The sequence below is a fragment of the Diceros bicornis genome, chromosome 34 (genome assembly GCF_020826845.1).
Source record: "Diceros bicornis minor isolate mBicDic1 chromosome 34, mDicBic1.mat.cur, whole genome shotgun sequence".
Lineage (NCBI taxonomy): Eukaryota > Metazoa > Chordata > Mammalia > Perissodactyla > Rhinocerotidae > Diceros > Diceros bicornis.
Window position 1 is genome coordinate 31,901,502 of NC_080773.1, and position 14,165 is coordinate 31,915,666.

The window sequence follows — 14,165 nt, forward strand, 5'->3', positions numbered from 1 at the left end:
TCTGTGGGTCCAGTATTTTGTCCCCCTCTCATTATAGAGATGACACTTATCTGCCCCAACCCAAGTTTCCGAAATTCACAGCCTCCGTCAGGTGAATACAGAGCTGAGTTAGCCTCCGGGGAGTGTGTAGACAGAGCCTCCAGGACAAAACAAGACCCTAGGATCCACAGGGCATGCCGCTCGCCTTGTATTTCCAGAAGTCTCATTATAGGTCCTCCAGCATCACTTGCATCAGCTCCAACGCCTCTGCTCCCCCTCCCTGGGTAAAACATACTGTTTTGGGTCCACACAGTAATGAGGGAATGGGGGGGACTCAACCACTTGTGCCCAGATCCTCTGGCTCGGATAGAATCCTGGAAGGAAACCACATTAGAGATGAGTCATCCCCAATGGATTCCAGGATTTGATGCCCCCCATCCATAGAACTTGGGCATGTGCCATGAGAAGCCCAGATTTCCACCATGATGCTCTTCTCTCTTCCCTTATAGGACTCACCAAGGCCCAGGAGGATAAAGAATTTGGGAGACATGGTGCTGCTTCTGTTTGACAGGAGGCAGATGCTGAACAAAGCTGACAAATTCATAGGATGTGGTGGACTGGGTCCCCACACCACAGTTTGTACAGTCTACAAGGTGCCTGTCACACCTGAAGATGATCAGCTTCTTCTCAGCCTAAGGGTGGTGAGTGCTGAGGGTGTGAATTGAGCCACATCACTGAATACACCTTATGGCTAAAGTATCACATTTAGTTTTCCTAAACTCTACAATCCTGTAAAAATTTTGAAGATCGTGCTGCATCTTGTAAGTCATAGTTATTCTATTTACGACATGCAATATTCCCTTCTCCAGCTAATATATAAATTTTAATATTACAAAACTCTTTGCAGGAGGAATATCCAATATACCTGTGACTATTATTTTTTGAGCCTCATACTAGCAGCAAATTCTTTGCTTCTGTAAAAAGAAGAAAGCAGTTAACTGGAAGCTTTCTTTCTTTTCTCCTAGCTTTATTGGCGTATAGTTGACCAACAGGAATTGTATATATTTTAGGTGTGCATGTTGATGCTTTGATGTGTGTGTGCATTTTGAAAATATCACCATGCTCGAGCTAATTCACACATCCATCCCTCCAAATATTTAAAATTTGTGTGTGTGTGGTAAGAACACTTGAGACCTCTTAGTATATTTTAAGTAGACAACACATTATTATTAACTATAGTCACCACACTGTACATTAGGACTCCAGAACTTATTCATCCTGTGACTGAGAGTTGGTAATGTTTGGTCAGTATCTCTTCTTTTTCCCCATCCCCCAGCCTCTGGTAGCCACCATTCTACTCTTTGTTACTACTAGCTCAGCCTTCTCTTTTCCTTTATGTAAGTGAAATCATCAGTATTTGTCTTTCTGTGTCTGGCTTATTTCACTTAACGTAATGTCCCCCAGGTTCACCCATGTTGTCACAAATGGCAGGATTTTCTTCTTTTTTAAGGCTGAATAATATCTCATTGCATATATAAATGTATACAACACATTTTTTTTATCCATTCATCTGTTGATGGACATTCATGCTATTCCCTTATCTTGGCTACTATGAATAAAGCTGCAATGAACATGGGGTGCAGACATCTCTTTGAGATCCTGATTTCATTTCCCTTGGATGTATTCCCAGTGTGGCATTGCTGGATCATATGGTAGTTCTATTTTCAGTTTTCTGAGGAACTTCCATACCAGCGGCAGGGTCCGTGGGTGGGCTGCCGGCAGTGTTTGTGGGTGGATTGAGATCCTGCCTTGTCTGCTGTGAACTCCTCTCCATTTCTTTGTTCTTAGCGGCCTCGAGGAACCAGCTGTGCTGATTCCCTCAGCAGGACAGAAGGGGGCTCTCACGCAGCTCCTGGAAAGGCTGCAGAAGAGACACTTACATTGCTCTCTCCCCTGCCTGGGAGAAATCGCGGGTGGAGAGGTCTCTGTGTGCTGAGCTGAGCCAGCTTGTGGGAATGTGGTGCAGGGGGAGTGATGCTGTTCTCTCTACCCTTTCCAATGAGGTTGTTCTCAGATTGTGTGCTCTACTGGCGTGCTGAGACCTCACACCTGGAATCCAGAGCTTTTGTAAAGATATTTCCGTCCGTGGATTGTGGTTAAATCATGGTTTCTGCGGGCGATGAGTGTTGGACCTTCCTATCCCACCATCTTTCTGGTGTCCGTTGTTGTCATTTTACTTTGTATTTCCCTAATGACCAATGAAGGTGAGCATCTTTCCCTGTGCTCACTGTCTTTTCATAGAATTACGTCATCTTTGCAGAATATCTTTTCCCTAGAAATGTCTACTCAGGACCCTTGACCATTTTTTACAATTGGATTTTTTTTGGTGGTTCACTTGTATGATTTGATACATATTCTGGACCAGACCATTATCAGATACATAGTTTGCAAACATTTTCTCCATATGTACGTTTTCCTTTCACTTTCTTGATAGTGTCCTTTGATTCACACATATTTTTAATTTTGATGAGGTTCGATATATCTATATTTTTTTTGGTTTATTGTACTTTTAATGTTCTTTCCAAGAAAACATTGGAACGCCAAGGTCATGAAGATTTACCCTTATGTTTTCTTCTGTGTTTTATAGTATTAGCTGTTAGAATGATCCATTTTGAGGTCATTTTGGTGTATGGTATGTGATGAAGGTTCAACTTCACTCTTTTGCATGTTTTCTTTTTGCATTCAGTTATCCAACACCATTTGTCACAGACACCAAGTCTTAGCGATACTGTGTCTGTTTGTCAAGGTCAAGCAACCAGTGAGTTTCCTTCTGGGAATAGAATCAAAACAAGCCTGACTCCAACATCTAGCACCCTCTGCACACAGCTGCCTTCCACTGATTCCCCCTCACTGGGGTCTGAGAAGAGACTAGGCCATGTGAGTATTGTTCAATCTGGAACCAATCCCCATGTGATCCCTAAACCAGGACCTGATGGGGTTGTCCCCATCTCTGAAATAACCCCCAAGTCCATATTGGTGGCCTCCATCCCAATTCAGATTGTTTGACCAAAATGGAGTCAGAAATTCCAGTGGCCATTTAAATTTTTCAGTTGCATGTCAAACGATACTGGGCAAGGTGTTTTCTGAGGCCCATTTTCTCCCCCAGGCAGGGACCCATTGTTCTGGACTCTGTGAGGCTTATCAGGCAGGTGGTGGTGATGTTTTGAGGAAATCACGTTGCCATGATGTGACATATCTAATATCTAACACATCAACAACCACTTTGTTGGAAGTTCAAAGCCTAGTTCAGGCTGTAGATTGCACCCCCTACTTCAATCCCAGCTCAGTAAATTGTATGGAAAACAAAAAGAGGTCACAAAATAGAAATGCAGTGTTTACCAGTATGAAAATTGGACTCATGAGTCACCAGTGAAGGTCAAGAAGAACATCACCAGATTTCCAGCAGTCCCTGTGTCTTCCATTTTGAATAAACCTTTCGACATTGCATTCTATTTAACCATTAAAAGGATTTTGTGGGGTTCATTCACTTTTACTTATTGAGTTCATCTTAGGCATGCCTACATAATGACAAATGACATCTCTTTCTGACCTTTATGTAATGAAATGGCCCTGCTTGCCTCCTTTTGACAATCTTTCATTTACTCATCACTGTGTTTGAAAATCTATATACATTCTTCTTTGTAGATTTTATCTGTGAGTTTGCAGTGTCATATGATATTCCATAGTAGAGATATACCACCATCTTCCTTATTCTAATTTATGTATTTTTTGTGTTTTATGGATGTTGGATTATTCTCTGACTGTGCTGAGCTTGAAATAGCAGCACCCTGAGAACCATCATGATGAAGGCAGACGTGCCCATCCAGATGAGATTCTCCACATGTAATCTTGGTTGTTTGAGGCTAGAGATTGAAGACGTAGAGATCACAGTGGTCAGGGCAGACTGAAATCACCTCAGGATACCTCTGTGTTCATCCAGAGCACCTGCCTTATGTTGATAGGACTTGACCCTCTGTACCCTGCCCCATACTGAGAATTTCTCCTTACTCATTCCTCTTGGAGTCTGACTTGTTTTGTGATGGTCTGAGGGTATCAGCTACTCCTAAGAGCCAGAAACAGAGACTGTGGATGAGGAGACTTAGGAATGCTTAGGTAATCTCTTCTCTGATCTCCAATGAGTCTCTACAACCAGCTAATGCCAATCTCAACAGCTTGAGGTGAGCATCTCCAGGGTCTCCTCTTCTGACTAATTAGGAGACAAAGAAGAACATTCGGGGCTTCATTTTGTCCTGAGAATCAGGAACATGAAGGAGTGAAGGACTGGGTCTACCTTTTAGTTCCTCCACCTCAGCCTACTCCTTTCTGTCTCTGACTCAGGATTATGTATCCCCATGTCACATACCTTTCTTCTATCTATCGATCTATTGTTTTTAAAAACACACAATGCAATATCTACAACACTAGAAAATCAACCTAGGAGCAATGAATACCACAATCAACACAACCTACAATTACTCATTCAGTTTTTGGTCTATATAGGGTTATTTATAAGAAAAAAGCAAAATGAGATGTACCATATACTCCTGAGGGAGAAGGGTGGAGGTGTGGTAAAAGGGGGGACAGTTAGCCCACATACCCCAAGTGAGGACTGTGAGGGTTGAGGTCCCCCTGAGCCCACACTCTGTTCCCTTCTGCCTGTGAGGAGGAGCCCATAGTGGGATGGGACCAGGCTCCTCCCCCTTACCAGTCACCAACAGGGGCAGGGGGTCGCTGCACTCTGACCAGCCCTTCCAGCTGTGATATGCACACTGATGAGCTCTTGGATTTGATGGAGAAATTGGCCTCATCACTAGAGAGCTGTGGGGTCCCTGCATCCGCTAGAAGGACTCCCTTTATACAGGTGGTAGACATCAGCGTGCAGAGACCCCTGACACCAGATTGTCACAGGGCTTCCCTTGGTGACCATGAGGGCTGGGTGGGCCCAGAGGAGGACTGGAGGGTGACTCCTTGAAAGGAATCAGCCTCGCAGTGGCACGGGTGTCCTTCCCCTCAGCTTCCCCAGCTGTCACTCAAGGCCCCTCCCAGACTGGTCCGGACCCTCCGTGCTCTCCCCAGCTGCCAAGAGGGATTCATTGAGCTGAAGCAGGAGGTCTGGGGGAGGACCCTCCCACCTATTGCTGGTCCCATGGACCCCTACACAGCCCTGAAAGAGTATGTAGAAATAATACATGTAACAAGTACAACGTAAAACAGTGAGGATAAAGAGACATATATATTTGCAAGGTTTCTACCTTTCACTTGAAGAGCAAAATACTAACTCTAACTTGACTGTGTAAAGTCAAGTGTGTATATGATAATAACTAGCACAGCCATGTAGACAGCATTCAAGGAGGTATAGTTAAAACATCAAGAGAGAAATTAAAATAGAATATTAAAAATATTTTTTAAAGTCAAGAAATGATATGGAAGGGAAAATAGAAGAACAAACAATAGAAGAGAGAAACAGAAAAAAAATAAAATGCAATTTTAAATCTAAATAACAATCTAATTGTAATTGTATTACATATAAATGGTCTATACACAGCTATTAAAAGGCAGAGATTATAAAATTAGTTTAAGAAAAAACACAACCACAAATAATACCCTACTATATGCAATCCAGAAAATATTCCATTCTAATATAATGATGAAAATCGTTTAAAAGTAAGTGAATAAACAAAATGGGTGATCCTTGGAAACATTATGCTAAGTGAAACAAGCCAGACACAAAAGTTCATATATTGTGGGATTCCACTTACTTATATGAAAAGCCTAGAATAGCCAAATCCTAGAGACAGGAAGTAGAAGAGAGATCACCAGGGGCTGGTGGTAAGGGGACATAGGGAGTTATTGTAAAGAGCTTCTGTTTGGGATAATGAAAATGCTCTGTAAATGGACAGTGGTGATGATCGACCAACATGGCAAATGTATTTAATACCACTGAATTGCACACTTTAATATGGTTAAAATGCTAAAGTTTATGTCATGTATATTTCGCCATATTAACAAAGTAGAAAGATAATAAATGTACTATACAAACACTAATCTAAAGAAAATTTAAGTGCCTGTATTAGTTTCCAACTGCTGCTGTCACAAAATAGCACAATCTTAGTGGTGTAAAACAGCATATATTTACTCCCTTACAATTCTGGAGGTTAGAAGTATAAAATCAGGCTCAGTGATATAAAGGGAAGGAATAGGGACACATTTGTCTACTTCATCTCAATCCAGAACCGGAAGTCTGAAGTGTAATTAATTTCTATACATTGATCATGTATCCAGCGATATTGGAAAATTCTTTTCTAATTTGAGTAATACATCTTTATATTATTTTGGATTTTCTATGCATAAAACAGTGTAATCTGAGTAATATAATATTATTCTTACCCATTTCGGTGCCTATCACTTTGATTTGTTTTATTTAGTTGCTTGGTTCCTCCAGGGCCGTGCTGACTGGACGTGCTCACAGGGACACATGTGGATAACTCCCATCATGGGGGAACGACTTCAGGTTCTCACCATTAAAAATGAGGTCTAGTGTTGATTTTTAAACATGCCTTTACAACTCATAGGAAATTCCCTTTTATTTCTGATGAGTTTTTATTTTCATTCTGAATTGTTGGTGTATTTTATCAAAAGCTTTGCCTGCATCTATCAAATGATCATTTTTTTTTACTTATTCTGCTAATGTGTTGGATTATATTGATTGATTTTTAAAATTTTAAGCTACTCTATCCTTCCAAAAAAAAAAAAAAAAAACAACCTCAGTGTGGTCATGATGTAATGATGTAATGTCCTTTTTATATATCTCTGAATCTTACTTGTGAATATTTTGTTTAGTGATTTACATCTTTGTTCATGGAGAGATCTTCTCATTTTGTAATTTCCTTGTCAGGTTTTGGTGTCTATATTTTCCTAGGTTGATTTGGGGTGTATTTCTCCTTTTTCTATTCTAAGAAAATTTTTGTCTACGTTTGGGGTGTTTGTATGTGTGTGTTTCCTAAGTGCATAACTGTTTCGAAGAAATCACCAGTGAAGCTCCTGAACTGATACACTTATATATCGCAAAATGATTACCACCATAGCATTAGCTAAAACCTGCATCCCCTCACAGAGCTTCCATTTCTTTTTTGTACTGAGAACATTTAGGGTCTACTATCCTAGCAGCACTCAATAATATGATACAGTCTGATTAGCTATAATTACCATGCTGTACATTTGATCCCCAGGACTTCTTAATCTCATAACTGAAATTTTGTGCCCTTTGACCGATTTACCCCCATTCCCCCAACCCCCCACCCCGGTAACCTCCATTCTACTCTCTATTTCTCTCCGACCTTTTCACAGTCCCAGTTGAGTTGTGGGACTATTTTTGATTACAGAGTCAATGTATTTAATGTACACATATGGTGATACATATTTTCTCTTTATTTTTATATCCATTTTATCTAATTTTTATCATATGCTTGCATCAAATTGTTTTTAATGTTCTGTTACTATCTTTTGAAAGTCTATAGGATCTGTAGTGCCATCTACAATTTCATTCCTTATATTAGAAATGTGTGCCTTTCTTTTTTTATGGGGCACTGTGACTAGATATGGTAAGTTTGACTAATGTTTTCAAGAATGAACTTTTTCGGCTTTGTTGATTTTTCTGTATATGTTTTTTGTCCTCATTAGTAGCTGGACTTATTACTTCCCTCCTTCTACCTTCATTTAGAATAATTTGCTATTTTTTATAAATTACTGATGTAATACCTTAGATCATTGATGTTTTAGGCTTTTTCTTTTCTAATACATTCATTCATGGTTCTCAATTTTCCCATTTCGTAGGTTTGATTGTGTAATATTTACATTACCATCCTATTTAAAACATTCTCTCACTTCTGGTTTGGATTTCTCATTTCGCTCATGGATTACTGAGAAGTCTGTTGCTTTATTTCCAAAATGTGGGGGTATTAGTTATCTTTGACTACAGAACCAAGTGAGTCCCAAATTGTCCCAGAAGATCCTTGTGGTCCATGTTAGGAGTCCAGGCTTGCTGGGGGTCATTAGGAGGTGTCCATTGGGGCAGCTCCTGTGCCTTCTGGGGTCCCTGCAGCGTTCGTCCCTGGAGGGTGGGGATCTGGGTCCTTCCTGGGCTAGTGGATGGCCAGAGCAGCGTACACGCTGGGCTCTGCTGGGGGATCCTCTGACTGGGAGGAAGGGGGTGTTGTCTTCCAGCTAAGGGTCAAGTGGTTCAGCTGTGCGTAGGTCACGTCCTGGGGGTCTTCAGATGCAGCAGCCTAGAGCAGGGGGAGAGTGGGGGATAGGTGTGTGGTTGGGGTGGGGGCAGCCTGGGGGCCTGGAAAAGATGCCACCCACCTGTCTGTCCATCTGTCCGTCCTCTTCTGCTTGTCTGCTCTTCACGTCCAGCGATTCCTCTGACAGGGGGGAAGGAGAGGTTGCCACTCCCCGCCTGAGTCTTGATCTTGAGCGGTTCACCTGGGCATATGTCACTCTCTGGGGGTCTTCATCATGGGGGCCCTGCTGGAGGTGGACAGACGGACAGAAACAATGTCTCCCTGATCCCAGTGCTGACCTCCTCCAGTCAACTGTCCACACTGTTATAGAGTGAGGTCACTTCCTGATGGAATCTTCAGGGACGTCCTGAGCCTTGGAAATCTGGATGCTTTCTACCGGTCTGATTCTTATCCTAACACACTATTGCTCACTCATTTGCTCCAGTCACATGGCCCATCTTCCTGAAAAAGCATGTTGCTGCCTCAGGACATTTGCATCTGCTGTTTCTTCTGCTACACCCCCACACACTCTATCCCTTTTCCTTAGTTTATTTTCCTTAACAGCACTTTTCACTCTAGGATGCTACCCACATATTTGCATGTTGTCTCTCACCCACGAGGTGAGCTCAAGGAGTGTGGAGACAGTTTTCTCACTGCTGTACCTGCAGCACCTGAATGGAGCCAGGTAAATAGTGAGGTCCCTGTGCACAGAGTTGGGTGAATGAATGAAGGGAGCCTAAGGGACTTGCAGGTCATTCACTCATTCATGCATCCTCTTGAGACCTGGGGGTGCACCCCAACAACCAGAAGGTCAGATAGAAGATGAGGATCCAGGAAAGGGGATCATGAGGGAGGAGCCCTGAGGTCACAGAAACCAGGAGGAGTGAAGTCACAGCAGGACGACCCAGGGTGCCCGAGAGGAGAGGTCAGTGTGGGACGCTGCTGAGAGTTGGGTGATATGAGGACAGGAAGTGTCCATTGGATTAAGTTTGACAACAGTAAGGTCCCTGGTGGCCTGGACAGGAGCGGGGGTCTCACCTGATGGTCCAGCTCCACCCCCTCCTCAGGCTGTGTGTCCTTCATGGCAGCATCTGCTGGGGCAGAACAGGGGGTGTCTCTCTTGGCAGGATTCCTGAGATCTCTCAGGGCTGCAGGCCCCCCTCTGCTCCCAGATGGGCCACTGAGACCCAGCGGGGAGGAGATGTGCCTGAGGTCACTCATGTGGGATTTCAGTCCTTCTCACCCCAAATCCCCAAACCCTCCCAGCCTATCCCCCAATGGCCTTCTGAAACCTCTGTGCCCACCCCCCAGGGTCGTCCCTCCTCTCCTCTCACAGAGGGTCTCTTCCTGGGCCTCAGCAGCTGGTCTGGAGCTGGGGGAGGAGATGGGAATTTTAGAGGCAGAGAGGGACTGAGGGGGAGTGGGAGTCCGGGGGTCTCCTGGGCAGGAAACCTGATCTGCAGGCCTCTGTCCTTGGGCTCTGGGTCTGCAGCTCCTGCAGGGAGTTGGAGATCAGCCTGTCTCTGGGTTGGGTCAAGATGGACAGAGTCTCAGCCCTGGGAGGTCATGCCCACCCGCCCTCCACATGGGATTCGAGAGGAAAGAAGGAAACCTTACACACTTGTGAGGATGCTTCAATATTTCATGAGATTGAAAAGAAAGAAATTCTTCAACGCATATATGTGCTATATTAAGTGTTTTCTTTAGGAATACTTGATTTGAAATTCTGCAAAGTCTATTTCTTGAGCTATTTTCCCACCTCCTTGGTTTCCCTCTGGCTGGTGCCCTAAGCCCACCTCTTCCTGAGACCCAGGTTACCGTGTTCCCTACTCACCTGACGTCCTGTGTTTGCCCTGACACCAGCGTCTGATGAGGAGGAAGAGGAGGAGGGAGAGAAGCAGGAAGAAGGCCACCGAGACTCCTATCAGAGCCTTCCAGTACCATTTGAGACCTTGGGCATGAGTGAAGTCATGAATGAGCCAATGATGCCATTTAATTTAGCGCCTACTGTGTGCCAGGCTTCTGCTGGGACCTGGTCATCCATCTCCTCTAACTCACAGCAATCATGCAACATGGGACTGTCAACCTCCAACCCAATCATTTCACAGATGCGGAAACTGAGGCACAGAGAGGTAAATTGCATGCCCCAGGACACCCATCTTGAAGTGGCAGAGCTGGGACTGGAACCCAAGACTGTTGGTCCTTTGGATTTTTTACATTATTTTTATGCTGTCCCCTTACCCTCCAGGCAGAACACCAGTGCAGAGACCTGTGCACCAAACCCGATCTCTCTCCCTTCTCCCCATCTCCCAGCCCAGGTCCATCTCCCACTCTGCAGATGTCTGGCCCCCCATGCGGGCCCTGTGTGGACATGGAGTGTGTGTGCCTCTGGGAAGGGTGGGATGGAGGGCTCTGTCCTTCCTGAGCTCTAACAGGGCCAGGCCCCAGGCTGAGGGCTTCCACCCTGAGGGAGGTGATGGGAGGCCTGCTGTGCAGAGAGGAACCTGGGACTCAGAAAGGTTCATGACTTGTCCAAGATCCACAGGTGGGAAGTAGCAGAACTGGGGTTTGAATCCAGGGGGTGTTCATTCCCTAACTCCACAGCTTCTCCTGGGAAGGCTGAGTGCCCCTGAGCTTATGGAGGAGAGCTCAGACACCGCCTGTGTCCCCACACACAACGTCCAAGCAGCCCTCTTGCCCTCTGCAAGTGGAGAAATTTGTCTCCATGAGAAAGGTAAACTTTTCTCGTGTCACCGTCTCAGGAAGTGGCTGAGCCAAGACCAGACCTGAGCTCCTCCCACGTTCCGCCCCCAGACAGAGACCCTCACTTACCCCACCTTGTTGCTGACTCCCTTGGGGAGAGTTGATCCTCAGAGTCTCCTGGGGATCAGGATGGGACGTAAGTGGGTGGCTGCCATTCCCCCCACTTCAGCCCAGCTGCCCCTATCCCATAATGAGTCCCAACATCTCCCTCTGCCATGACCGCCCCATGCATCATCCACTCCCACAGAGCCCCTGGAGCTCTGTGGCCCCCTTGCATCTCTGTTTGACTCCTAGCTCCCCCAGGAGAAAAGCCGTGCCACAGCAGGAGATCCTGATCCCTCTAGGATCCTGATCAGCCTCTGCTAGTCATCCACTATTGTAATCTCTCTGGGTGAGGGGCTACTAGGACTGTAGACTGGAGGAGGATCAGGAGAGGGTGCCTCTGGTCTTTTCTTCTTTTGGTCAGCCCTCAGTCCTCTCTGGCCTCCTCCACTCATCAAACTCATCTGGACCTTTGGGATGAGGATGAGGATGAGGCAATGATGGGAATTTCTCTGACTTTTTCCATCCCTCTGAGAGGTGAGATTTCCCTCTGATTGACTCGCCTTCTGTGATCCCCTCACTCCCAGTGTAGAGCTCCCCTGGGGACAGGACCCTGAACTGACCATGAGGACACAAGGAAAAGGTCCTCACCTGAGACCAGGAGATCCAGGGGGTCGCTGGGGAGTGACAACAGGTAGGGGGCGGTGCTGTTTGAACCATAGCACCTGTAGGTCCCCTCATGATCTGAGGTCACAGGACTGATGGTGAAGTTGGCCTGAAAGGGTGCAGCCCTGTTCTACAGATGAAGGTGCTGCGGAGGAGCAGGTAACCCCTCCTTGGACAGGTGGAAGGTATCCAGCCAGATCTCAGAGCGACACTGCAGGGTCACGTTCTCTCCTGAGGGCACTGAAGGCCCTGGATGGGCCGAGAGGGAGGGTTTCTCATACATTCCTGGGGCAAGAGGAAGATCATGGTGTATAGAGAGCTTTCCTTGACCCTGAGCTAAAGGACCACCGTCCTCTCTCCAGGGACTCTGTCTGTGACCCCCTCTCAGTTCCTCTCAGTCCCTGAGGGTGGGTCTCTTCTATCTCCTTGCCTCTCACTCCTCCTTTATCCCTTCCTCTCCCTAGACCACTGCCCCATCTCAGCCTCTGCTTCAGGACCCTCTCCCTGGACCCCGTCAACACCTGGGGTGACCCTGGGCCAAGCACCCTGAGCAGACAATCAGGACATGGGGCTCTTATCCACAATCAGGATGTCCAAGGGGGCGCTGGAGACCAACCACGCATAGTAGAGGTTGTGTCCTCCGTAGCATCTATACTGGCCCCCATGGGTGCGATTCACATGGCCCGGGGGAAGTCGGGGCTGTGCTGCCCCTGAAGACGATCGGGGGCTGTGAACCCCTCATGCTTGGTTAGAGCGAATCTATCAAAGCTGGTCTTGGAGTGACACCAGAGAGTCAGGTTGTCTCCAGAGAGCACCAGCGAGCCAGGGTGGGCTGAGAGGGTGGGCTCCCTGTACACATCTGCAGAGAAGGGGCAGCAGGATTGAAGGGGATGCACACCCCACATTGCCCACTGGGGCCTGCAGTGAGAGTTCTCACTGGTCCCTCCCAAAGCCTCCTGTTCTGTGGTTCAGGCCCCAGGAGGCCATGTCACCGACCCCCATCACCCACAGGGCTTTACTGGGCACCGAGCTTAGGTCAGTCACTTTGGGGGTTCCAGGAAAGAGATGGTTCAGGGCATCCCTCACCTGTGACCTTGAGATACAATGGGTCACTGGGGTGTGACCACACATAGGAGTTGAAGCTGGGAGAAACATAGCATCTGTAGGTCCCCCCATGAGAGGTATTCACAGGGCCCACAGGGAAGACAGCCTGCCCCCTCCCATGATAGGTCGTTGACTTCATGCGTGTGGGTGGGTCAGCTCCTCCTTCCTTCAGCAGATGGAAAGTGTCCAAGGTGGTCTCTGAGCTACAGGAGAGGGACACATTCTCTCCTGATGCCACCACAGGGCCTGGGTGGGATGAGAGGGAGGGTGCACTGTACACTCCTGAGGGAGAAGGAGGGAGCTGTGTTAAAGGGGGACCATCAGCCCACATACCCCAGGTGTGGACTGTGAGGGCTGAGGTCCTCTGAGTCCCCACTCCATTCCCTTCTGCCTGTGAGGATGACTCCACTGTGGGAGGGGACCCAGCTCCTCTCCCTCACCTGTCACAAACAGGGGCAGGGTGTCACTGAGCTCTGACCAGCCATTCCTGTGGGTGTTATATGCACACTGATATAGTCCTGCAGTTCGGGTGCTCATAGATTCAATGAAGAAAGCAGCCTTGTTGCTGGAGTCCTGTGGGGCCTCTGTTTTCAAGGGTTTGGAGACCCTCAATTTATACAGATGGTAGACATCAGCCTGCAGAGACCCCTGACACCAGATGGTCACAGGGCTCCCGTTGGTGACCACTGGGCTGGGGTCAGCCCAGATGAAGGGTTTGGGGGAGCCTCCTGGAAAGGAATCAGACCTGAAGTGTCAGTGGAGTCCTTCTCCCCTCAGCTTCCCCAGCTGTCACTCAAGGCCCCTCCCAGACTGGTCACCATCAGCCCAGACCCTCTGTCCTCCCCACAGCTGCCCACGAGTTCATTGGTCTGAAGCAGGAGGTCTGAGGGAGGACTCACCTGCTTGTACCCGGTTCCACAGGCCCTGACAAAACCCTGGAAGAGAGTTCCCTGTGAGAGCGTGTCCCCCCACCACCACCACACACATAGAAACTCCAGGCCTGGTCTCGGCCCCTGAGCACTGGGGTGAGATCTGGGGCTGAGAACACTCTCTTTCCCCAATAAGTTCTGCCCCACCTGACCTCCTGAGTTCCAGAGTCTCTCAGGAACCAAGACTAGGAGAGGAGGGAAACATCTCTCTCCTCTTTTTCCCAAAACTCACCGAGACAGAGAAGGGCAGTGAGAGTAGGTGTCCTGGCGCTGCCTCCCATGGTCCCCAGTGGTGCTGACGACTGATAAAAACCCAGAGTCTTGCAAGAAAGACGCAGGG

The 14,165-nt window shown here is 47.1% G+C and overlaps 1 protein-coding gene across 1 annotated transcript; it reads right to left on the reverse strand.

Moving 5' to 3' along the window:
- Positions 1-7,955: 7,955 nt before the first annotated feature.
- On the reverse strand, positions 7,956-14,128 carry LOC131397394 (leukocyte immunoglobulin-like receptor subfamily B member 4). The gene is given in 14 exon segments (XM_058530233.1): positions 7,956-8,324; positions 8,404-8,568; positions 9,360-9,415; positions 9,656-9,693; positions 9,774-9,870; positions 10,156-10,272; positions 11,154-11,201; positions 11,778-12,080; positions 12,374-12,478; positions 12,481-12,651; positions 12,879-13,178; positions 13,337-13,624; positions 13,796-13,831; positions 14,058-14,128. Coding segments are annotated over 14 exon segments (1,917 nt in total). The 5' UTR covers positions 14,107-14,128; the 3' UTR covers positions 7,956-8,180.
- Between the last annotated feature and the right edge of the window lie 37 nt (positions 14,129-14,165).